The 25,889-nt window shown below is 40.7% G+C and overlaps 2 protein-coding genes across 2 annotated transcripts; one reads left to right on the top strand and one right to left on the bottom strand.

The window, feature by feature from the left end:
• The first annotated feature begins 6,704 nt into the window (after positions 1–6,704).
• Positions 6,705–14,173, top strand: jkamp (jnk1/mapk8 associated membrane protein). The gene is made up of 7 exons (XM_085767270.1): positions 6,705–6,844; positions 8,304–8,383; positions 9,616–9,770; positions 10,572–10,778; positions 12,222–12,403; positions 12,510–12,586; positions 12,689–14,173. Exons 1-7 carry the CDS (start codon positions 6,841–6,843, stop codon positions 12,905–12,907), a joined length of 924 nt encoding a protein of 307 aa, XP_085623396.1. The 5' UTR covers positions 6,705–6,840; the 3' UTR covers positions 12,908–14,173.
• A 418-nt stretch (positions 14,174–14,591) lies between these two features.
• On the bottom strand, positions 14,592–21,022 carry fam241a (family with sequence similarity 241 member A). The gene is made up of 2 exons (XM_085767271.1): positions 20,714–21,022; positions 14,592–18,682 (listed from the first exon to the last, which is right to left on the bottom strand). The coding sequence occupies exons 1-2, from the start codon at positions 20,915–20,917 to the stop codon at positions 18,389–18,391; spliced, it is 498 nt and encodes a 165-aa protein (XP_085623397.1). The 5' UTR covers positions 20,918–21,022; the 3' UTR covers positions 14,592–18,388.
• Between the last annotated feature and the right edge of the window lie 4,867 nt (positions 21,023–25,889).

Genomic DNA, 25,889 nt, shown 5'->3' with positions numbered 1-25,889 from the left:
AGTCGTTTTCCTGACGCGGGTTTGGTCAGCCGAGCTCAGCTGGTCGATCAGGCTCCATTCACAGCAAATCTACGACTGACAACTCGGAGCTGTGCGTGGTTCTGGCCTTTCAGATCCTCAATATGGAGAAGAACAAAGTCAGTCCATGTCCTCCTCTGGATCAGTGCTGCTGCTGGAGTCAAACACACACCGTCCATCAGACAGCGGCCCGCGCCCTGCTGATCTCTGTCAGGAGAAAACACACTGGGCTCGTTCCTGCTTCTCTCTATCTCCATTAATAATAAAGGCTCGCGCGCGCTGCTCCACACATCCCAGGTGGAACAAGGCAGATTCTGCACGAGCTCCTCATCCCCTCGACATGCTTACAATGAAGACCCCCCCCCCTCCCCCGCCCCCCAGCTATCTCTCGCTCTCTCTCTGAGACCACGCCTTTCATAAACGTGCGCACTGTGTCATCTGACGTTAAATACAGTTGCCATGGTAACAGGTGATGGGTTTTTTTTTTTTTTTTTTTGCATCCATAGCTCTGTAGAATTTTGTTTAAAGCCTGGAATAGGTTGCTACCAATAAACATCCCCAAAATGTTTATGGTCAGAGAAAGCATAGGCTATATGATTTAAGAGGGAACTGTAACTTTAAACAATCTACCATCCATTCTACCCTGAAAAGTTTTAGCATCTATTTTTGTGGTGTTAAAATGTGGAATAGACTAGATGAGGATATAAAAATGTGCAATAACTTAAAAGTAAGTACAAACATACACTCTTGGACAGCTATAAAGAACTTGACAGCTAATTTTACTCTTTTTATTTATAATCATGGTCTTATTTCATATTAAATATATAATATATTAAAGCAATATGTTTTTAATCTTCTGAATTGTATGGAACTACAGATATAGCTACTGTATGACATGAATCACAATGTAAGGGGGGGCTGAACTTGATAAGCTTTGCTTCCTTCAGCCCTTTTCAAACTTGCACAGTATCATTATTGTTTTGTTTCTTGTTACATAGATTGTTTGTCTTTTGATGTTCTTGTTTGAGACAAATCAAAATCAAGAATGGTCTCATAAGGTGTCAGCAAATTTTAGCCTACTGTTAAAATTTGATAGGCTGGACATAAGCGCCATTTTATGGAGTACCATTTTTGTCAACATTTGATAAAGAAGTAACAAAACTATCCTTAAATGATTTTTTTTTTTTTAAGCGATGAATCCTAAAAATAAAAATAAATATAGGCTGTTTATTCATTAATTCATTTATTTACTGATGTTTTATAAATTGCATATTAATAATAATAATAATAATACATTTTATTTAGAAAGCGCCTTTCACGCCACTCGAGGACACTTTACAGCAGTTAAAATCATCAAACATCAGTAAGAATGAATAAATAAAAGGAACAAATAAACAAAACCGTGCAGAATAAAGGGGAATGTTAGAGTGAGGGGTGGTGGAATGGATAAGCAATTTTGAACAGGTGAGTTTTGAGTTTTGTTTTGAAAAGAGGGAGAGAGTCAGTGTTACGGATGTGAGATGGTAAAGAATTCCAGAGTCGGGGAGCAGAGCGACTGAAAGCTGAGGACGCCATATTTATTTTCCAACTCTTTTTATTCCCATCTGCAACGTCACGACGAGCCAGAAGAAACCATATTTACAGGCAGGGGCGCCGCTAGGGATTTTGGGCCCCATTAAAAGAATCTTTACAGGGCCCCCAACACAGCGGTGAAATTTTTTGATGCTATTTTACATACAATTATGCATTTAAATGGTATTTTTGACTATCAGTCTGCTGTACACACCACAGATTTTCTCTTCTGTTCTTACTGCACGTCTTCTATCAAATTTTTTTAAAGGGTTTATGCTTTTTAAACCATCCAGTCGGACTGAACCATTTTACATAAATAGGGGGGGAGGGGGGCCCTGCAGGCGTTGAAGTTTCCAAAACAAATAAAGTTGAAAGGATATTGAAAATAAAACATTTGTGATTATATGTTAGTTAATAACTTAGTGCCATTATTTTTTCTGTATTATCATTTCATCATCATTAGGGGCCCCCCTGAATCATGGGCCCCTAGAATCCGTCTCCTTTACCCCCCCTTTTCGGCGCCCCAGTTTACAGGAGAGAGATAAATACATTTTAATAATGGACTCAGTGACATGTTAGCAGGAAAATCACTGTGCCTTCCCCAATAGTCCTCAACTGAATCTCTTCTGACAGCTGGGATACAGTATGTCTGTGATAACTGTGATCCATCATGTTTTAACTAATGTGATGAATATGGTTTTTGCTTCTCTACAGCCTGGAGAAAAGACGAGCGTGCACATAACGTATAAAACTGATTCATATTTGTTTTATTTGATTCCGTTAAAACACAAAGTTCATTAGCTATATCCATGGTCCATACAGCATTTTATTTGTTTCCAGTTGTATTTATTGTTGTGTGTGTTTAAAGTTTAACATGAATAGTGAATTTGTTTAGACTATGTTTTTCTCTTCAGTGACGCTGGTGGTTCACAGACTTTTAGCTTCGTGATATTCTGCCTTGTCCTTTATCAGCAGCTGAGTAAAAGACAACATGGTATTTTATCCTGTAATAATGGACATTTCCATCTTTGTGAAAACTGAAAATGCATTAATATTTCAGTATACCCACTACAACAAAACTATTTAACTAATAGTCTATGTAATAAAGGTATGAACAGAGTAGGCCTACCCACCTAAAAAGCAGTATACCCACTACAACAAATTAGACCACGCCACTGTGACCGAGTAACATCCATTGTCCTCTGGGGTCAAAATGACCCCAACTGGTTTGATTGCTAAAAAGCACAAAACAACATTATCACACAAATGTATGTTTCATCTTTTTATTCAACTTCAGACCAACCTACTAATTTCACACTTTTTTTTGTAATTCATACCTCATTTCTATGAAATAATACCTATTTTTTGAGTTTCACAAAACAGAAAATCTGAATAATTTCAAATATTGTAAAAATCAAAGGAGAACTAATTGATGGATTAACAGACACTGGCATATGACAAACTTCCATCAGGATTTTTAACCCTTTCATTCTTTTTAATGGCTGCATAACTAACATCCATTGTCCTCTGGGGTCAAAATGACCACAATTGACGGCTAAAAACAAAATATAACATTATTAGGCCTACACATATTTGTGTTATAAAACATATCAACATTACATTCATTTCCAAAACATTTAACATTTAACAGCATACATTCAATCTTTCAAAACTAAGTTTTCAGAATTAATCTTCGTTCAGAAACAGTCTGCATGTGCCCTCAGGTGCAGGTAGCAGAGCGGTAGGCAGGTAGCGTGTTGTGTGCACATGTGAGCATTGCATTTTTGCAGGGCCGTTGTATAGGGGAGAAAGGTGATGATAATTCTAGGGGCCCAGCGCCCAGTAGGGCCCACGAAAACCCCAGTAGTCTAATCCAGTGGTTCTCAACGTAGGGTTCGGGGACCCCTAGGGGTCCTTGAGAGATTTGAAGGGGGTCCCCGATTTTTTCTTGAAACTTTACCACTTTTTTTAGATTTTTTTTTTCTTTTTTTGTTTTAGAAATTTTACCCCTTTTTTCTAGATTTTTTTTTTAATTTTACCACTTTTTCTAGATTTTTTTAAAAACTTTTTTGTTTTAGAAATTTTACCACTTTTTTCGAGAAAATTTTAACTTTTTTATTTTTATTTTGAACATTTTTTACGAGAAATGTTACCACTTTTTTTCGAGAAAATTTTTACTTTTTTTTATTTTTCACTTTTTTTTGAGAATTTTTACCACTTCTTCCTAGAAATGTTTAAATGTTTTTGGAGAAATTGGACCACTTTTTTCCAGAAATTTCTCTATAATATTTCCAAAAATTCACGCCATTGGCCCTAATTTAAATGTATAAAAAAGTAATGTTCTTCAGTCTCAGAACAATTTTGTGCATTTCTGGTGTTTACTTCTAAATTTGGTCCAATGGGGGTCTGTGGTCTAATTTGTGTCAATTTAGGGGTCCTTGATGTACAAAAGGTTGAGAACCACTGATCTTTGTATGACTGAATTATTCTGCATAAGACCCTGACTAATACTAGTAATGCTGCATTAGCATCAAAACAAAGAAGGCTAAATAAAAAATGATAATACATATGTAAGCTGTGTCCCAATTCAGGGGCTGCAGCCTTCGGAGGACCCAGCCTACGCGGTCTCCGGAGGAAACGGCTTCGGAGGCTCCTCCGGGGGCTGCATCAATGGTCGGTAAATGGGACGGTCTAGCCTTCAGAGCATTACCTGATCCGAACGTAAACAACGGCGTAACGTAAACAACGGCCGGACGTTAAACATTTGAAAGTGCCGCTTGCAACGGCTCTACTGCTCCTCCGCTCCTCCTCCTCCTCCTCCTCCTTTTTTTTTTTTTTTAAAGAAGTAGAATCAATACAAGGGCAGTTATCATTCATATACTAATAAACAAACCATTGAACAGCAGCCAGGGGGCTAAGCTTCAGGCTGTTAAGGCTATTAAGTGAATAGAGAATAAAGAGCACAAGTAATGTGTTTTCATAGCTTTCTATAAAAGTTGTCATGCTTTGCCTCCGCTCCTCACCTGTGCAGCCAGAGCAGAGCAGAGCAGAGCTCAGCTCAGCGGGCAGCCACACCTCCGAGCCGGCCGCAGAGCCGGGTTACCGTGGCTACAGCACAGAGCTGCTCCGTTCGATAGCTAGCGGCTAGGTTGCTAATAACAACAACGGTGCAGCAAAGCATCTTGGGATACGGGAGGCCGCGAAGGATAGTAGCGATGCATCCTCCGAATGCAGGGGAAAGGAGGACGCATTTGGAGGCTGCATTTGGAGGACCCTTCGAATTTAGACGAATTGGGACAGCCTTCGCGCAGCGCTGTGACGTAATTGGCCTTCAAATGCACCCTCCGAAGGATGCAGCCCCTGAATTGGGACACAGCTGTAGTTTAAGAAAAAAAGTGGAAAAGTCAGGGGCCCACTTTACTGTCATTCTATAATTAGGGGTACCTGTCATGTCCTTAGGCTTTGGTCATCAACTATAAATTCTTTGCTAAAAGTTTATTTAATGTAATTACTAATTTTATGTCAGGGCACATTTCCCTTTCATTTGATATGAAAATCCAACAGATCCCATCATTTATTTTTTGTTAAAAATGCATATTCTGTGCTGAAATAGCTGTTTTTGGGATGTCCAATTTTCTAAGTACAAAGTTTTGCTCTTCAGGAGAACACAAAAAAATTTTTTTTTGTGTACAATTTTTACAAATAGTTATTCAAAAACAGTGAAAAAACACGAGAAATGTGTTTTTAAAAGTATTTTTTGCTTTAATGTACACTAAATAATTCATTTTGATAGTGTCCGAGAACTCATGTCAACCGTGTTACCAATTGACCCCTTCCCCAATAACCAAGCAATGGTTCACTCCAAAGTCCAAAGTGCAACATCATGTGATGCCACTTTTCTTTTTGGAGGGAAACTTGAAGATACTATGGTAAATTTCTACTCCTCCTCTTCAATATTTTCTCAATATTAGGGTGTGCGCATAGAGCGGGTTAATTGACCGTCAACTGTGTTACCAACATATTCTTTTGAACTTTCTTTAGTTGCTATATTGACAAATATGTAGGGAAAGTGTATAAAAACATGAGTTAATTAAGGTCATGTGGTGATGGATCAGAAGCCTGCAGTTAGCACAAGGCCCCAAAAATGGCTGAAATGTCAACCTGTGTTACCTGTCAACCGTGTTACCCACAGTTGAAAGGGAGTAACACAGTTGACATTGTTGGGTGTTTCAACTGTACACTGCTGTCAACCGTGTTACTTTGTCAACTGTGTTACGTGTGGTTTTTTCGTCATAAATGTTTTCAATACTCTGATAAACTGTAACAAAGACGATTGGGGCTCTCTCTGGATAAGGGGATATTACATAAATATGGTGAATATTTCTGAATTCAGTGTTTTCAGTGGATTTATGTGGAAAAAAGATCCATCCTTCATGGTAATATCTCACAGAATTGACATGATAACGCTCAAAATTCATAAAATCCAATTAGTTAAACAAACAACCTCAAAACCCTTGGTGTGTGGACCTGAAAGCTTTCAAGAAAATGTGTTATCAAATCTGTAGCACTTCACACATGCTTTCTATGACCAAACATTTGTCCGTAACACGGTTGACAAAATAATGTATCCAATAATTATTTTCACAAATTTAAATAGACATTAAAGATTAAGCTTGGCAAATTATGAATTAAGCACATTAAGGGGGTATACTATGGAGACATCAAGTTTATTTTTCAAAAAAAGAATACAGATTTTTCTGGTTTTGGATATGCTGAAATGTACCCAGAATTCCTAGCAACGGCCCTGATTTTTGGCACATTTACCTGTTTTGACATCACTCTGGCGAAGGCAGAATGCTCACCTGAGCCTTTGAGTGATGAGCCAGGATCTGCCGCAGAGCTCCTACCTAATCATCTTGTTCATCATTTTCTTCTTGAGGACACACACTCACTCACAAACACTGCTTGATCGTAGGCTACTCCAGCCATGGATGTATTGACTCCAGCTTGCCGTAGGGAAAACATTAACAACAAATCCCTGTCTGTACTGTAGGTGGCAGTGTTGCGATCTACGGTATTCACTCCGCCGGAAATCCATCAGTGAAAGAGGCAGACTTCCGGTGTGTGTTACCATATTTTCGTCCGAGATATCTTTGGTTTAGCTCTTTGCAGTCTACATGGTTTAGCTACTAAATGAAAAAACGGTAGCACAGAGGCGAGGAGGCTGTTTTTAACCACCCCGGGTCTGAAATGGGTAAGAGCACCGTGGCTTCCACCTGGTGACATTTTACATTTTGTTTTTCTGTGTCCGGCTTTACACTGTTGTAAAGACGTCACTCTGTTTCATAAACCGACTGCGACACCCACGGTGAACTAACGTTAACACTAGCTGCTTCAGCACAACACTATAGATATGAGCACAACACTAGAGCTCTTCAGCGGCTCCTCAACATATGTATTTTTCGAAATGACATTATCAGACTGTATGTTGCGCAGCTGGAAAGAAGCGACGACTCGCTACTGTACAGAGTAACGCCCGTTATTGCCATCACTGTGAGTCCTAACTCACACTGAAGACGTCCATCATGATTAAATTATTTCCTTTTAGCTTTATCCATCTAAACAGCCAAATAAAACCTAAACTTGTCTGTGATCAACGAAAAAAACGAAACAACAAGCAATTGAGCTGTTGTCAGGGATGATAGGAGCCACCTGGAGCCTCCATTATCAAAATACGGTGAAAAACATGTCCCTGCACTTTCCAGACACACAAATGCTTGAAAATTTAAAAAAAGTCATCCACATTAAACCAAAATTATGTAATTTAAAACCATTTTAAATGATGATGATAATTTCAGTTTATATATTTACTGTTTTATTTTTTTTTTTTTCAGTTTTAATTTCCTTTGTATCTAAAAAAAACACTTGTCCCACTGCCATGGTTCAACGCTATTGGACAGTGTAAAAACATTTCCTCTTTCTTGTTTAAAAAAAAAAAGTGGTCAATAATGGGCAAACACTGGGCTTAATATATGAATAAAATTAAATCTAAATTGGCTATTTAATAATAAAAATATCTGTCCTTCGATTTGGTGTCATTGGTGTTACTGGTATCACAGACCATTATTTTGAAAGGTTAAGAATATGTAAGAAAACTCCCAAGGTCAGAAAGAAGAAGAAGAAAAAGAGCCATTTAAGACAATACATTGTGAGTGTCTCTTTCATGAGTAAAAAGTAAGATACTTATATATAAATATATAGATATATTAAAATGTCATTTTTCAATGTGGTTCTTTTTTTGTGTCATTGGTGTTACTTTGATTTGCGCTATAATGAAACATTTTTATGGACAAAACAGTTTAATAAGTATAATTTATAGATTTTAAGGTGCTGACTCATGCTGGCTTTGAGCTAGCTTGGACACTATTTTGTGTAATTAGCCTTTTATAGATATTTGTCATGGTAACACCAATGACAGAAAACTAAACACGTTTGATAGATGGAAAAAAAAAAAAGAAAAATATTATAGTTGTCCATTATAGTTGGTAACATGGTCAACATGCTAATAAATAGTTCCCACTAAATAAAATTTGTGAAAACTGAATTAAAATTTTTAACTTTTTTGACTCGGAAAATCACCGTATTTTGATAATGACCCTCTGCTGTGTTCACATGTGCCTTCTGCTGTCTAATTCATTTGTATGTCGTTACAGCCGTGGCCATGAGCTCAACATGCCCAGGCTTGTACTGTGGCAGGATGTTGGTCAACGGATCAGTGGAGGGAGAATGTGGGGTGAGTAGACGAGATGGGATGGTTGTTGGCGTGTGTATCCAGCTTTATGTCCTGCACCAGACTGTGCAGTGGGTGTAGTGTCCTAACCCACTACCACTCGACAGTGCTGTATCAGCTTCACTTACTGTGCTGTGATCATAAGCACCCTGACCACTTGCACACATCCCCTCTCAGGAAGTAAAACTAAATGTCAACGTGGTAAAGCTGTATACTGACATGTTAATCTATCTGGCCTGCCTTAAAGGGATAGTTCACCCAAAATTTAAAACTCCTTTTCTACTCACCCTCATGTCAACTAAGGGCTGGGAGAAGTTTCAGAGTTATCCGTGGCTTCTCTGAGTTACAGGGGGTCTCTGCGTAGCAGTGCATGTCCATTTAACGGTTGCAAATGGATACCAACTGTCTTCGTAACAAAAAGACACACCAAAAAACATCCAAATACCTCCATGCTGCTCGTATGTAATGTCCGTCTTGTATTGAAGCTTTGAAATGCGAAATTGTCCCGAAAAAAATTAAATAAGTCTATATTTTAGCTTGTTTTGTAGCGGAAGCTTCTCGAAGCTCCTCTTCCCGGTTCGTCAAATTTGGACGAACTGAGAAGAGGACAGACCCTGGTTCGTCCAAATTTGACGAATCGGGAAGAGGAGCTTCGAGAAGCTTCCGCTACAAACGAGCTTGAAAAATAGACTTATTTAATTTTTTTCAGGACAATTTCACATTTCGGGGCTTCAATACATACCCCCTGTAACTCAGAGAAGCCACGGTAAATCTGAAACTTCTCTCAGCCCTTAGTCGACATGAGGGTGAGTCGATAATGAGGAAATTTCAATTTTGGGTGAACTATCCCTTTAAAGAGGGTTAGAACAGGGGTCTCTGTCCCCTTTTACACTTAAGTAATATCAGACATGAGAAGCTGCCGGTCCAAGTAACTTTGACATGAACTCACACATCATTTCAAGATGCTCAAACTCATCACCAAACCAAATCTGCTGAATGAAAACGTTAAACAAGCCAGTGACACTGGTACATCGGAGACATGGCAACATATTTCCTGTTTGTTTGTTTGTTTGTAAAGTATAGTATAGTTTATATCTGTATAGAAATTACAGTGGTTTGAAATTGTAGATCATTTGTGACAAAATACAAACATCAAAATAATGCAGATTGAATTCTGGTCCCGAGAAGAAAATGTGAATGATTTGCTGTGCTTGGTTGTGTGTCTGTCCTGCCAGGTGTGTCCTCGTGGAGAGCGGGCCAACCTGCAGAAGGTGTGTGAACGCTGCACCGAGTCCCCGGAGCTCTATGACTGGCTGTACCTGGGATTCATGGCCATGTTGCCGCTGGTGTTGCACTGGTTCTTCATCGAGTGGTATTCTGGAAAGAAGAGGTACGATTAGACACACACACACACACACACACACACAGTTTCTCTGCTCTCACTTCTCTCACTCTCACATGGCAACAGCCCAGTCATTTACATCAAGCTCATTTGAAAAGACAAATATTGCATATTAAAGAAAGTAAGGAAACGCTGGTCGGCTCGCCCAGCATTTCCACCATTAATTAAAATAACAAAATAACGATAGAGACAAAACAATATATTTATCGAAAATGGAGCCATTAACAAGTGTGGCTAACGTAGATACATCCACATTAATGTGAGACTTTTTTATAACCAAATACAAACTCCTCGTTGTCCCTTTAAGGTGGATTGCACATTTTCATTTGATAAACAAAACTCATCACATGTACAAAACAAAATCACATTTAACCATATCATATTTGTGACTGTATCAGGGGGATAAGAGTTGGGATGTTTGCTATGTGTTGCTGTGAACACAGTACTGTGCAAAGGGTTTAGGCACTTCAGATGTTTAGGTTCTTATTCATAATGCAGTACCATCAAAGAAACCTCTGATCAGTCCCACATTTATTCTGCAGCAAGACAATGAGCCAAACATTACAGCTGTTTTAAAGACAAATGATCATTTGATTTAAGTTTCTTCTGTTGACTGAACTTTGTGTGAAGTTAATCCATAAATAAAGACTCTTCAAGGCATTGTTTTTGAAAGCATCTTCACTTTACTTATGTGCCTTAAACCTTTGCACAGTACTGTATGTGTTAGAATTACACGGATGAGTAACCAGAGTTGTGTCTCCTGGCTGATTCTGTGTGTTGTGTGTTCAGCTCGAGTGCTCTGCTGCAGCACATCACCGCCATGCTGGAGTGTAGTGTGTCTGTGGTGGTCACTCTGCTGGTCACAGAGCCCGTGGGCGTGCTCAATATCCGCTCCTGTGGAGTCCAGATGCTGTCGGACTGGTACACCATGCTTTACAACCCCAGCCCAGACTACATCAACACCATCCACTGCACCCAGGAGGCCGTCTACCCACTGTAAGAATGGATGGTGCAGAGAGGTCTTTGAAACTGAAATAAACCAACTTTAGGGCCCTATGATTCCTGCAATCACGGAATCGTGGAATTGGCCAGTTAAAATGAACGTGGAATATTGCACAAAAATTGCACAAAATAGTGTGAGCGACATGGCTTTCCCACAGCTCTGTGGGAAAAACTAAGAATCTCGACACTAACCCCTCAACACAGAGCTGAGCAGTTCCCAGTGACCTCTGTGTGTCAGCTGAACTGTTGTTTTGCAAATTCTGCAGCATTCTGTTGACTGGAAGTGTAAAAATACATGCAGTGACCACCTATTGTCCAAAGGCCATGAGAAAAACAAGGAAATTATTTTTTAAACTAATAAATGTATTTTACTGGAAACAGTTTAAAGCATAAGCATTAATATTTTGTTGGTACTTTAAGTACTTATATTGCAGTGTCATGTTGCAATATCTGTTCTTAAAGGGATAGTTCAACATTTTGGCAAATTGGCCCATTGCCATAATCTCCATAGTCTTAGCAGTAGGTTCGTTACCTTTAATTGTCGGTGTAAGATGTTTTTAGAACAGCAGAGCCGAGCCGCCAGTTGTGGAAGCTTATGGGATTTCTTGGTTTCCCTCATCAAATACACAATCCAACAACTCCAAAACGCTCTGGTGGACAAGTTGTGACCTGCACATTCACCACGCTATGAGATAATAACACAACGTTACCAGACAGAGTTGTTTTAGAGGGAAATTCATGCAAAACAGCTGATGCGTGTTCCCGTCGGTGGCAGTTTTTCATCAAGCAGTCTCTGTATTTACCTCGAAAACAACTCTAACTATTAACTCATAGCGTGTTGTTCACAAACTAACCGGTAACTGCTAACAATATCTTTGACCAAATACTATCGTTTTTTTTAAAAAAAGTCATATTTCACAGCAAAAAGTTACACAGGAGGACTTGCAGGATGTGCCAGTTAGGCAGTGCGGTCCCATGAAGGCAGATCAGAGGACAACGTACTGGGACATAGATATGTAACAATGGCGCTGCTAAAAAATAAATGAATAAATTAAAAAAAGGATGTGGGTCGCTGTGCTCTCCAGCCGCTGTCCCTCTCTCTTCAGCCTGGTGTTTTGCTGCACTTTGTATAAACACAGTTCAACATGGGAAGATGTGGCCTAGCTGCTAATGCTGCTCAGCTGTAGCACCGTGTGTGTTTTATAACGGCAGAAAAAAACAAAAACAACTACGTCGATCATCCTCCGGTAGGTGCACCGGCCACCTATGTATTATACTGTAAACAACTCATTCTAAGCTACGAGACAGTTTTCATTTGAAAAAACAAAACAAAAACAAATTTAGGTAAAAATAAAACAGATTGTATAGGGCCCTACTACTTAGTTGTTGTCATCATGTATGTTTGTGATGGCCTTCACTGTATGTCCTCCTCCTCAGGTACACCATCGTGCTGATTTACTATGCGTTCTGCCTGGTGCTGATGATGCTGCTGCGCCCTCTGCTGGTGAAGAAGATAGCTTGTGGTCTCGGCAAATCGGACCGCTTCAAGAGCATCTACGCCGCTCTCTACTTCTTCCCCATCCTCACTGTGCTGCAGGCGGTGGGCGGAGGACTGCTCTGTAAGTACTTGTGGTCACGTCACACAGCTGCTGCCTGTTTCAGTCTGAGTAATAATGTGGAGGTTGACCTTGTAGATGTGTGTGAGTGACGGTTTGTGTGTTTCAGACTATGCGTTTCCCTACATCATACTGGTCCTGTCTCTGGTCACACTGGCTGTCTACATGTCTGCCTCTGAGATACAGGTAACTACCCTCACTTGCACCGTCAGCATCAGGAGGATCGTGGTGTATCTGACTTCCTGGAAGCTGGTCTTAACCCTCTCGTCTCCATGTGATCTTCCACAGTCTTTTAAGAACCTGGTTGCCAAGAAGAAGCGTCTGGTGGTCTTGTTCAGCCACTGGCTGCTCCATGCGTACGGCATCATCTCCATCTCCCGATTAGACAAGCTGGCCCAGGACCTGCCTCTGCTGGCCCTCGTGCCCGGCCCCGCCCTCTTCTACATCGCCACGGCAAAGTTCACCGAGCCCAGTCGCATCCTGTCTGAGGGCGGCAACGGACACTGAGCTGGTCTCATCAGGAACTCAACATAAATGAGATTGAACTCACTGAAGCATCCGTCTTCAGACAGCAGTGTGTTCCCTGTCTGGTTTCTAGTGTGGTCAGACTCACTCAAGCATTGAACATGAACGCTGGATATGATATTTAACATTAACTTTACATATCCAAGTAAATTGAACAATAACTGATACTGATAGCTCTATATTCTTCATCATGAATGTACTTCTGTCAGATGGTCTCGTTCTGAATGAAATGCTATTTTAACAGTTTCATGTCCTAACCCTCCCAGATGAGTAAGGCACCATGAACTGCAGTTCTGCTACTGTGTGAAATCCAGCCTGAGAACTGCTTTCATCACTGTTTACAACATTTCTACTCTGCAGCGAATAATGGCTCCTACCGAGAAAATCTCAAGTTATTATTATTAATAATATTATTAAGAAAATAATTATTCAGAATATCCATTAGAATGATGACATTTGCCAAAAACCAGTTAAAAGTTACAGTTTTAAATTAAATTAAAAACCGATCATAACTCAAATAAAATCTGTAGAATCTGCAACCAGACAATATTTAATATGTAACTTGATTTGAAGAGCCAAATGATTAATTGAGTGACACACTTTTTATCATAGTTACCATCCTGCTTTTGGAAAGTTGAGTTTGAAGAGCCATCCTTGAGTGTTTTTGTGAATATTGTACATTTTCTCTTGTAAATCCAGTCAGTGAAGACAGATGGTGGCTTGGCTCAGGTTGTGGTGTAGACACTCACTGGGCCTCATGTAAATCACGGTGACATCAGCATCATCTATCAGGACACTGGCAGTCCGGTATGTGCTTCTCATATTTTAACGCTTATCTCAGATTCCAGCTGTCGAAACGTGAAGTCCCTGATTGTCAGATGAATGCATGGGGAATGCAGGCTCTTTATCTAACAAAAGACTGTAGCTGTAAATGAACTTGCTTGAGTAGCACAAAACAAATTTGACATTTTTTTTCCAATTATATGTGGATACACAATAACATTTAAATGTTTTGAGACAGACTCCTATCATTAGACAGACTGCGAGTCACATAAAGTCTTATGTGTTATTGGATTTACAAAGTTTGGGATAACATGATGACACAAGATAAATATAACACTGAAACAAATGAGCTGAGTTTACTAAAATGGGCTTCATTGAGGTGTACAGACATTTTAGAGATAATCCAGAAGAATTGAGGAAGCTGCGCAAAAGGTGTAGGTTTATTCTTTTTATTCAAATGATATATATATAAAAAAAATCCCTGCAACATAACTGAAAACGGTGAAGGGGCAGAAAACTTCTGAATATTCAAATTCTTCATGTTGAGTTGAAGCTGCTGATGTACTGTGCATGTACATGACTGTAAATTGATGTAAATATATGTAATAGTGTTAAGTAGCATTTGTGAGATACACAGTATTACAAAGTGCAAAGTAACACAGTCAGTCTCACTTCCTGTGTGAAATCACATGAGTTGTAACACTACGCATGCTCTCTGTCTGTTAGTGCGTGTGTTTGCTGAACAAGTTACTTTATTTTGCATGAGCTTTATGGGTCTCATAATTTAAACAAACACTGGGCTGGGAATGGGAATGGGCGCTTGCAGGTGAGCAAATCCAGCTCCATCCAACACAATATGAAGGTCACATAAACCACACCGGGAGCATGTTCAGAAATGCTGTTTTATTTGTTATGTGGATCACCCTGCCAGAGCCTCAACGGGCTGGTTCCACGGGTTTGATGTTGTACAGTCAAAGGAATTTGGTGCAGCTCACTCTGTAATCCTGCCTGTGGGAGAATACATGTACTGTATGTGCCTGTGTAAACAGAGTCTGCCCTTTGTGGGTGTGAATGCACAAATTAAGTGCACCAATAAACACAATCGAGCTTGGACTTCCTTGCAAAGAGCACTGCAGGTCCATGGAAATAAGATAAAACACCTTCTACATGTGACTTTGTATATTCTTTCACCCCCTCTTCCTTCTTTCATCACAAAGTCCAGTTGAAACAGTTTCACCAATTGCTCATAGTACACATTTTTTTCTTACTTGCATAATGAAACACGTGTTGAATACATTCTGGAGAGGATATAGTCAGTAGACAGTTACACAGCATTTCCCCAAACTGTCAGTTTCACATTCAAGAAGCCTGAATTGACTGTGGACTGACTCTCATCTCTGTCTCTGTCTCTCATCAGCACAAACTCCATTTATTTTCAAAATAACTGATTACATTTTCTCAAAAGAAAGACAAAACTGCAGCATGGCAACAGTGACTGAGCAGTGAGGAGACTGTACAGTAATGATGTCTCCCCTGGCAAACTCTGTAATAAACTCTAAAATCATAGATGACAACAGTGTGCGACATAATTACATGTTAACAACAACAACAACAGAAGAGTTAAGTATGTTCAATTGTTCTACCTGAGACCTTTATGACGGAATCCCCCCCCATTAGATTCTCCCCATCTACAAGATATGATTATTGTGTTGCTGTAAAATACTGATTGTACATATTTTGCAGTAAGTAAAGTGAAATCTTATTGTATCATTTCACTGGATGTCAGAATGGGATTAAAAGAAAGCAACCTTCATCTTTATGAAATGCTATTGTTGAAGACACTGTTTAAGTTTATGATAACAAGCCATTAGGCAACATCATATCATGGAGTTTATAATGATAAACGAGTTACATCAGCAACCACAAAGCTGCCAGTCTCTGTAGGCTAAATCAAATGGTGAACACCACTGACCAGCAATAAAAGTCTGTAAATGGAGGAAGCCTGGAACAAAGCAAAGCACTCAGAAATGGTTAGGCTACAAGAGCAGCACTATGTGATATGACATTTAATTTACATTATAGCTGTGTTCCAGTTCAGGGGTTGCATCCTCCGCCCTTAATCTGTCTGCCAAGTCCACATCTTTGGCCGTTTTTTTGTTGTTTTTTTTAAAGCAATCTTGATATGTAAATTTTGCATTCAAAAACTTCCGGTTCAGCTGTGAGGGTCTCGGTTTTTAATGGTTGTTCAATTCAAAAGTGTAAAATCCTGTTTGCAGCCACATTATATTTCGGGAGTCGTTAAAATAGGATGATTTTATCATCACACCACTGTGACACAATCATGGATTGGGACACGGCACAGCTTAGATTGAGTGCAAATGTAGCTTCAACTTAAGGACCAGATAAAACCACTGGCTTCGATGACTGAGGATGACTTACAGGGGAGGCAGACCGTCTTCCAGCTGATCCATATTGAAAACTGACACCTGACACAGCTGTCAAATCTGTAGCATAATGAGCTTAAAGAGACCTCCAAGGAGTTTGCTTTTGGTTATAAAAGAGTCTCATATTAATGTGGATGAATCTACATTACACACTTGTTAATGGGTCCATTTTCGATAAATATAAAGTTTTGTCTTTATAGTTATTGTGATATTATTATTTAGTGGTCGGCTCGCCCAGCATTTCCTAGTTTCGGTTTCCTGGACGCTGCCCAGCGGGTCATGGGAGTAACGCAGTCGAATCGCTAGTTGGCATCGTTTATGATCGGAACTACGACGGTATCTGATCGTATTTAAACCTCCAACTTTCATTCATGATTAGTGAAAACATTCTTGGCAAATGCTTTCGCTTTCGTCCGTTTTGCGCTGGTCTAAGAATTTCACCGTGCGCGCAGAGGCTCATGGGAAATGTAGTGTGAAAACACTTCGGTTTACGAAACTTCTCGTAGTCCCTCAACGTGCAATTAGTGGGGGTCTGAGACTGATCTGAGACATAGGACTGAAAAGGGAAGCTCGTGCAGGTTGAGATGTGAACAGACGAATAGTCGTGCAGTGTAAGCCCGCCTTTAGACTGGACACTGAAAATATACTGATATGGAAGGTGTCGGTTTTTGCTGTTAAAGTCAATATATCAAGGAGTGTGCTGCTACACAGTCTCAGGCAGAGTGGTCCCTCTAACCCTGTCACATGGGCTCCCAAATTAAAACCAAGATGTTCTGCTGCTGCGACATGCAGTCAGTGATCCCAGCTCCGAAAACTAAAGACACCTGATGCTTCAATCCAAACAGATGTAGTGGTTACACAGGGAAATGTAATGCTAATTCCACTAAACTAGAACATGCTAACAGGTGTAACTTAAATGTTACAAGGATTTAAAAAGGAGACATATTCTGCCCCCTTTTCACAAATTACATGCTTCGGTCAAAATCCCCCAAGGATCAAACATCACAGCTCTTTTCATCCTCTCAAAACAGCCCTGTTCAGAATGGCTGGTTTCAGTGCCTGTCCCTTTAAATGCTGCCCCACCCCTTCTACTGGTACCAGGTAGGGGTGGTATTATGGAAATTTGAAAACTAGTTACATCATTGTCAGACAACTGAGGGAACAGCTCGTAAAACCACATGGATTTCAACCTCGGGAGCCTGAAAATTACATATTTTTTTTGGTCAATTCTTACATTTTGGGGCCGGAAGGCAAGACAAACACCTAAATATACTGTATGTTAAAGAGCCTTCTGTGAATATGAATGTATTTCAAATATATAGACAAAACCCTACGACACAATATATAGTCTGACTGGCTGACATTGATATTGTGAGTTCCAGTTACTTAGATGAACAGACTATGTGTGAAGGTAACAAAGGTCAGTCTTACTTGAGATGTTGTCAGGCCACACCAAACCGGAAGACTGATATGTTGTTTGCATCCAGTGTAAAAGCTATACTTTCTCTCAAGAAATAGAATAAGAATACCTGAAGTAAACTGTCTCTGTTCTTGCCCTTTCATCAAATTTTTGTATCTCCACGAGTGGGAGATTTCTATTATACTTCACATCTCGGTCCATCCCCCTCAATATACAATTTCCACTTGTATCTATGAGCAATGCACTGATGTGCAATTACAGCTAATGACAATTGGATTTTTCCATTTATCAGAATAAACAGTGCATCTCTACTATACCACAAAGTAAACATTTTACAGTGAAAAGAGCATAACATATCCTGTACTGTCAGACACTGTTCCTAATGATTCATTATTGGAGTCATATTACTGCTGCACTTGTGCATTTTAACAGCCACACGTTTGTGCAGTTCTGTTTCCTGAGCACAGCCGCTTTCGGCCTTTACTCTGTAGCTTCTGACTCAAACAGAGACAAACCATTCTCCATCATATCTATCTGGGATTCTTTTTTTATCAACTGATCAATACTATTTAAGTCATGTGAGCAGAGGCATCAGCAGCTAGACTTCTCTTTCCTGAGGCATACGCTTCAGACCAGACAATCCTAAAGAGTCCTCTCTGGACAAGCATTGACCACAAACATGCCACGCCCTCTCCACCAAAGTCCCTCTAAAGCACGATCCACTGCATATTTCAATTCAATCATCAATTACAATTAAATTAGTCCAGCATGTGCAAATATTAACCAAAGAAAACAGCAGGCTCGGCCAAACTCTCATTATTTCTGGATGTAGATGATGATGATGCACAGAGTTCCCACCAGTCCCAGGGCCTGAATCCCCAGAAACCAGAGCAGCAGCCAGAAGAAGACAATCACCACCGGCTCCACTATCTTGTCCCCAAAGTACATCTGACTGAAGCCCATCCTCCGCAGACACTTGTTCAGCATCCCAAACAGGGTCCCCATTCGCTCACAGTCATCTAGCTGAGGCCGGGTGGTGGGGTCGTCCATGTGGGTCCATCTGGCAGTGGGGTCGCTGGGTAGTCCAACATGTGTCTGGCTGCCAACAGCCTGTGTGAAGACAAAGTTTGTGTTCAAGTATTAACATAGCTATTCCAATCCTCTTCACATTCCTTAGGTTTCAGAGAAGCTCCGTAAAATAAACAACAGTATTAATATGACTCAGTTTTTTTTTTGAGATAAGGATAAGAAAGACATGACATATTAGTGCTGTAGTGGACCATTAAGAAAATCCATAAACTATTGTCCCTGCCTGTCTATTTACCATAAAGTTATAGTTATGGTACAGAAGACTCGCTATTACTAATGAAACACTTCATTCATTTTAACCAGTGCTGAATCAGCTCAACAGAGTGAGGTGAAACAAAAAGTTTTTCTGAGTTCAGAGCTCTACAGCTGTTATTTTTAGTTGGAATATCAAATGACTTAAATTAGGATCAGTGTCAAAGAAAAGTCTGTTGTTTCCTTTATCATACTAACTAGTGCAGTCACTCTAATATATCCCTGCCAACAGGGAAACAAATGTACTATGTGGGAACAGTATTCCCCCCAGGCTACACCAAGAGCAAAAAAGAAAATCTTAGACAACATGGAACTAAAGGCCGTCAATACCACTGCTTTGCTTTTCTACTGTGACTGAATCATTAGAGACTGACTTTTTCCCCCAGGCAAGGCAAGGCAATTTTATTAGTATAGCCCATTTATACCAACAGTTTGTCTCAAAGGTCTTTACACAACATCATAACAACATCCTCTGTCCTTAGACCCTCACATCCACTGAGGAAAAACTCCATAGAAAAGCCAGGAGAAAGGAGGAGGGATCCCTCATGGAGTAGATGTTGTATACAGACAAGGAAACACTGACAGTTTGCAACATGGAATATGGGAAGACATGGAAATGCAATCAGTCAGTTAACAAGAGCAGGTGTGTATAGTTGACATGGTCACACCTCTGAAGTAGCAGTGAGCCAGTGCTTTTAATAGAAATAATGCTGAGGCCAGTCTGAACCAAAATACAATTGTAAAACAGGTTACAGGAGCATTTCTGCTGACGAAGGTTATTGATCCTGTCTCAAAAATGAAAATGAAAATGAAAACAGGTAAGTTGTCAGTCTTGTTGGAGACCTTTGGCCTCTAACTGCTGAGGGCAGCAGTAGGCTACGTCAGGTCCATCTTCCTTTAAACAAACTAAATCTAATAAACATCTACTAAACAGCAGACCTTCCCAATGCCTCCCCTCCCGTTTTATTTCACTAACACTACCGCGTTCATAGTGAAACCATCCCTGTCACATGATGATCTGCTCTCTCTGTTGTGTAACAAGCATTTGATTTAAAGTTATTGTATACAGAGTCCAGTGCTAGTCTGGTTAACGCTGGACTGTCTGTATGACAGGAAACGGTCCAGCCCGAGAGGTGCCAAAGTTAAAACTCTTGTCATGTCTGCCCGTTTAGAGTTTTTCCTCAGTGGATGTGAGGATCTAAGGCCAGAGGATGTTGTAATGATGCTGTTTAAAGACTTTTGACAAAGTGTTTGTAAAAATGGGCTATAAATCACCTTGCCTTGCCTTATTAAATTAGTTCTCTGAATAATAACAAAACATGTTGACATAAAAATACAGTATTTTGGGATTCTGAAGTATTTTCAAATCAATTATAGTTTAAACCTTCCTACTGTTATGCACTAGTCAGTCATCAAATTATGATTTCTTGATAAAGTGCCTTTTGTATTGTGCTGCTGTAGTTGGCACAGTGGTGGAGGAAGTGTTTTTAATAGTAAATATTATAAACACACACTGTGCTTCAGTTTAAGCACCACATTCCTAATCATAACACTAACTGCAACTCCCAGCACTACTAGGAAACAACAGTGTGTTGTACAAGATTATGGTTAGCGTAAAATGGCCCTCCAGTTGTGAAGAAACTCAACCAACCGGTCAACCAACCGTGTGCGGTCTAACTGAACAGTGAACAGCCCCAGAGTTTGGCTCAGTGTGTGTCAGGGTTAGCATAATTAGACCCAGTGAGTGCACGGCTACAGCAGCTAGCTTGCTGACGTGACGGTAGCCTACTCGTGTTTTACCCGGTGTCGCTGCTGCTGCTGCTGCTGCTGGTGGTGGTGGTGGTGGTGGTGGTGCGGCGCGGTCTGCCTGGCGCCGTGGACAGCAGGTTGAGCGCTGTTGTATCTGCTGCTTCCTCTCTGGTTCATATTTGACGGTGGCAGCTCGTCACATTCACGTCCACGGAAAACACACCGGTCGTTCACAGGCGGTGTCACGGCTGACATTTTGCACACCAGCCCGCTCCAGACAGCAACTTTCAGGAATCAAAACAAGCCAGTCGACTGACTCGAGCCGAGCGTGGTGGATGGTACTGACTGTCTGTAGCAGCAGCACGGTGTCTGTGTCCGCCCTGAGACTTCGCGAGAGCTGGTCAACATCATCAGCAGTCCTGTTGGATGTGTTAATGCATTGGGGCGAACTGGCGCCCCTGCAGGCCAGGACAGATATTACAGCAACACTGCAAGTAAGGTGGCCTATCTCAGTGGTTCTCAAAGTGGGGTCCGGGGAGCGACCCCCCAGGGGTCCTTGAGAGGGTTTAAGGGGGTCCCCAACTTTTTCTTGAAATTTTATCACTTTTTTCTAGACTTTTTAAAGTTTACTCAACTCTCCTGTCCATTAAAGGCGAAAAAGCCCCACAAAATATACTTTTAAAAAATAAAATAAATGTTCACCACATTTTTTTTGTTGTTGATTTTTTTTCTAGAAATGTTTGGTAACACTTTACAGTAAGGGTCCCTTAATTAATGATAGTTAGTACATTTCTAAGCATTAATACATAAACTAATGTGTTAATTAATGCTGAGTAATGCATACATAATGATAACTAATTACATTATTCAAATTTTAAATGTATTATACTAACTTTGAGTAGTAAACATTAACTAGAAAATTTCCTCTCGGGAAATTTTGAATGGGCCACGGGGCTACTGCCGGTTGTGCCATCTCTGTCAACATGGGAATCAAATCCACGATCTTAAGGTCAAGACAGAGCTGATCAGACACATGATCATCTTTCTATAAGCACTGATATGGAGGAGCTGTAATCACATTAGGTTAACTGTGTGTGTGTGTGTGTGTGTGTGTGTGTTTATCTTGTGTAATAGGGCCAGGACTCAATTAAAACAATTAATCTAATTAATTAGAGGCTTTGTAATTAATTAATCGCATTGGCTGGCCCCACTGGCTGGTGGGGTGGGCTGCTTTCAGCTGGGGGGGACTCTATCTGCTCCCACGAGAGGCATTTGACGCATTTGACACCAACATGGTTTAACTTTAAAACCAGATTAAATCATGGTTTAAGTTTAGACGACAGGCGCGTGGCTTACGTTTTTTTTTTTGGACCAAAAATTAAAATTTCTTCAAATTTCTCCAAACTCGGATATATCATCTGGGGGTCCGAGGGGAGTCCAACGCAGAAGGTTTGGTTGAAATCGGGCCGGTGGTTTTGGAGAAAATGACCAAAAACCAAACAGGCGATTTTAAAAAGACGACAGGCGCGCGGCTTACGTTTTTTTTTTTTGGACCAAAAATTAAAATTTCTTCAAATTTCTCCAAACTCGGATATATCATCTGGGGGTCCGAGGGGAGTCCAACGCAGAAGGTTTGGTTGAAATCGGGCCGGTGGTTTTGGAGAAAATGACCAAAAACCAAACAGGCGAGTTTAAAAAGACGACAGGCGCGCGGCTTACGTTTTTTTTTTTTTTTTGACCAAAAATTAAAATTTCTTCAAATTTCTCCAAACTCGGATATATCATCTGGGGGTCTGAGGGGAGTCCAACGCAGAAGGTTTGGTTGAAATCGGGCCGGTGGTTTTGGAGAAAATGACCAAAAACCAAACAGGCGATTTTAAAAAGACGACAGGCGCGCGGCTTACGTTTTTTTTCTTTTGACCAAAAATTAAATGTTTTCCAAACTCGGATATATCATCTGGGGGTCCGAGGGGAGTCCAACGGAGAAGGTTTGGTTGAAATCAGGCCGGTGGTTTTGGAGAAAATGACCAAAAACCAAACAGGCGATTTTAAAAAGACGACAGGCGCGCGGCTTACGTTTTTTTTCTTTTGACCAAAAATTTAAATTTCTCCAAACTCGGATATATCATCTGGGGGTACGAGGGGAGTCCAACGCAGAAGGTTTGGTTGAAATCGGGCCGGTGGTTTTGGAGAAAATGACCAAAAACCAAACAGGCGATTTTAAAAAGACGACAGGCGCGCGGCTTACGTTTTTTTTTTTTGACCAAAAATTAAAATTTCTTCAAATTTCTCCAAACTCGGATATATCATCTGGGGGTCCGAGGGGAGTCCAACGCAGAAGGTTTGGTTGAAATCGGGCCGGTGGTTTTGGAGAAAATGACCAAAAACCAAACAGGCGATTTTAGAAAGACGACAGGCGCGCGGCTTACGTTTTTTTTTTTTTGACCAAAAATTAAAATTTCTTCAAATTTCTCCAAACTCGGATATATCATCTGGGGGTCCGAGGGGAGTCCAACACAGAAGGTTTGGTTGAAATCGGGCCGGTGGTTTTGGAGAAAATGACCAAAAACCAAACAGGCGATTTTAAAAAGACGACAGGCGCGCGGCTTACGTTTTTTTGTTTTGGACCAAAAATTTAAATTTCTTCAAATATCTCCAAACTCGGATATATCATCTGGGGGTCCGAGGGGAGTACAACGCAGAAGGTTTGGTTGAAATCGGGCCGGTGGTTTTGGAGAAAATGACCAAAAACCAAACAGGCAATTTTAAAAAGACGACAGGCACGCGGCTTACGTTGTTTTTTTTTTTGACCAAAAATTAAAATTTCTCCAAACTCGGATATATCATCTGGGGGTCCAAGGGGAGTCCAACGCAGAAGGTTTGGTTGAAATCGGGCCGGTGGTTTTGGAGAAAATGACCAAAAACCAAACAGGCAATTTTAAAAAGACGACAGGCGCGCGGCTTACGTTGTTTTTTTTTTTTGACCAAAAATTAAAATTTCTTCAAATTTCTCCAAACTCGGATATATCATCTGGGGGTCCGAGGGGAGTCCAACGCAGAAGGTTTGGTTGAAATCGGGCCGGTGGTTTTGGAGAAAATGACCAAAAACCAAACAGGCGATTTTAAAAAGACGACAGGCGCGCGGCTTACGTTTTTTTTTTTTGGACCAAAAATTTAAATTTCTTCAAATATCTCCAAACTCGGATATATCATCTGGGGGTCCGAGGGGAGTCCAACGCAGAAGGTTTGGTTGAAATCGGGCCGGTGGTTTTGGAGAAAATGACCAAAAACCAAACAGGCGATTTTAAAAAGACGACAGGCGCGCGGCTTACGTTTTTTTGTTTTGGACCAAAAATTAAAATTTCTTCAAATATCTCCAAACTCGGATATATCATCTGGGGGTCCGAGGGGAGTCCAACGCAGAAGGTTTGGTTGAAATCGGGCCGGTGGTTTTGGAGAAAATGACCAAAAACCAAACATGCGATTTTAAAAAGACGACAGGCGCGCGGCTTACGTTTTTTTTTTTTGATCAAAAATTAAAATTTCTCCAAACTCGGATATATCATCTGGGGGTCCGAGGGGAGTCCAACGCAGAAGGTTTGGTTGAAATCGGGCCGGTGGTTTTGGAGAAAATGACCAAAAACCAAACAGGCGATTTTAAAAAGACGACAGGCGCGCGGCTTACGTTTTTTTTTTTTTTTTACCAAAAATTAAAATTTCTCCAAACTCGGATATATCATCTGGGGGTCCGAGGGGAGTCCAACGCAGAAGGTTTGGTTGAAATCGGGCCGGTGGTTTTGGAGAAAATGACCAAAAACCAAACATGCGATTTTAAAAAGACGACAGGCGCGCGGCTTACGTTTTTTTTTTTTGATCAAAAATTAAAATTTCTCCAAACTCGGATATATCATCTGGGGGTCCGAGGGGAGTCCAACGCAGAAGGTTTGGTTGAAATCGGGCCGGTGGTTTTGGAGAAAATGACCAAAAACCAAACAGGCGATTTTAAAAAGACGACAGGCGCGCGGCTTACGTTTTTTTTTTTTTGACCAAAAATTAAAATTTCTCCAAACTCGGATATATCATCTGGGGGTCCGAGGGGAGTCCAACGCAGAAGGTTTGGTTGAAATCGGGCCGGTGGTTTTGGAGAAAATGACCAAAAACCAAACAGGCGATTTTAAAAAAGACGACAGGCGCGCGGCTTACGTTTTTTTTTTTTGGACCAAAAATTAAAATTTCTCCAAACTCGGATATATCACCTGGGGGTCCGAGGGGAGTCCAACGCAGAAGGTTTGGTTGAAATCGGGCCGGTGGTTTTGGAGAAAATGACCAAAAACCAAACAGGCGATTTTAAAAAGACGACAGGCGCGCGGCTTACTTTTTTTTTTTTTTTGACCAAAAATTAAAATTTCTCCAAACTCGGATATATCATCTGGGGGTCCGAGGGGAGTCCAACGCAGAAGGTTTGGTTGAAATCGGGCCGGTGGTTTTGGAGAAAATGACCAAAAACCAAACAGGCGATTTTAAAAAGACGACAGGCGCGCGGCTTACGTTTTTTTTTTTTGACCAAAAATTAAAATTTCTTCAAATTTCTCCAAACTCGGATATATCATCTGGGGGTCCGAGGGGAGTCCAACGCAGAAGGTTTGGTTGAAATCGGGCCGGTGGTTTTGGAGAAAATGACCAAAAACCAAACAGGCGATTTTAAAAAGACGACAGGTTTGCGGCTTATGTTTTTTTTTTTTTGACCAAAAATTAAAATTTCTTCAAATTTCTCCAAACTCGGATATATCATCTGGGGGTTCGAGGGGAGTCCAACGCAGAAGGTTTGGTTGAAATTGGGCCGGTGGTTTTGGAGAAAATGACCAAAAACCAAACAGGCAATTTTAAAAAGACGACAGGCGCACGGCTTACGTTTTTTCGTTTTTGACCAAAAATTAAAATTTCTCCAAACTCGGATATATCATCTGGGGGTCCGAGGGGAGTCCAACGCAGAAGGTTTGGTTGAAATCGGGCCGGTGGTTTTGGAGAAAATGACCAAAAACCAAACAGGCGATTTTAACGAGTGGCCAGGCTGCACCTGCACTGTTCTATTTATAGACTTTGATAACGAGCTGGCCCCAACAGCTGGCCACTGCACACAGAGCAGAGCAGAGCAGAGAGATTTGTGCTCTGAGCAGCTTCCGAAAACAGCCCAGAAAAAGAGAACCGTACCTCTTATCAGAATGTG

The sequence above is a fragment of the Trachurus japonicus genome, chromosome 22, assembly GCF_045865225.1.
Source record: "Trachurus japonicus isolate A0001 chromosome 22, Traja_1.0".
NCBI lineage: Eukaryota > Metazoa > Chordata > Actinopteri > Carangiformes > Carangidae > Trachurus > Trachurus japonicus.
Note: the sequence above shows the minus strand (reverse complement) of the source record. Positions and strands in the feature narration are given on the sequence as shown.

What these genes read in the sequence shown, in the direction of transcription:
- fam241a (XM_085767271.1), bottom strand. Translation starts at nt 20,917, where the DNA reads ATGTCAGCCGTGACACCGCCTGTGAACGACCGGTGTGTTTTCCGTGGA. An exon ending in AGCAGCAGCAGCGACACCGG is followed by an intron (nt 18,683 to 20,713) that starts GTAAAACACGAG and finishes GTCTTCACACAG; the next exon opens with GCTGTTGGCAGCCAGACACA.
- jkamp (XM_085767270.1), top strand. An exon ending in GGTGGGCGGAGGACTGCTCT is followed by an intron (nt 12,404 to 12,509) that starts GTAAGTACTTGT and finishes TGTGTGTTTCAG; the next exon opens with ACTATGCGTTTCCCTACATC. An exon ending in TGTCTGCCTCTGAGATACAG is followed by an intron (nt 12,587 to 12,688) that starts GTAACTACCCTC and finishes GATCTTCCACAG; the next exon opens with TCTTTTAAGAACCTGGTTGC.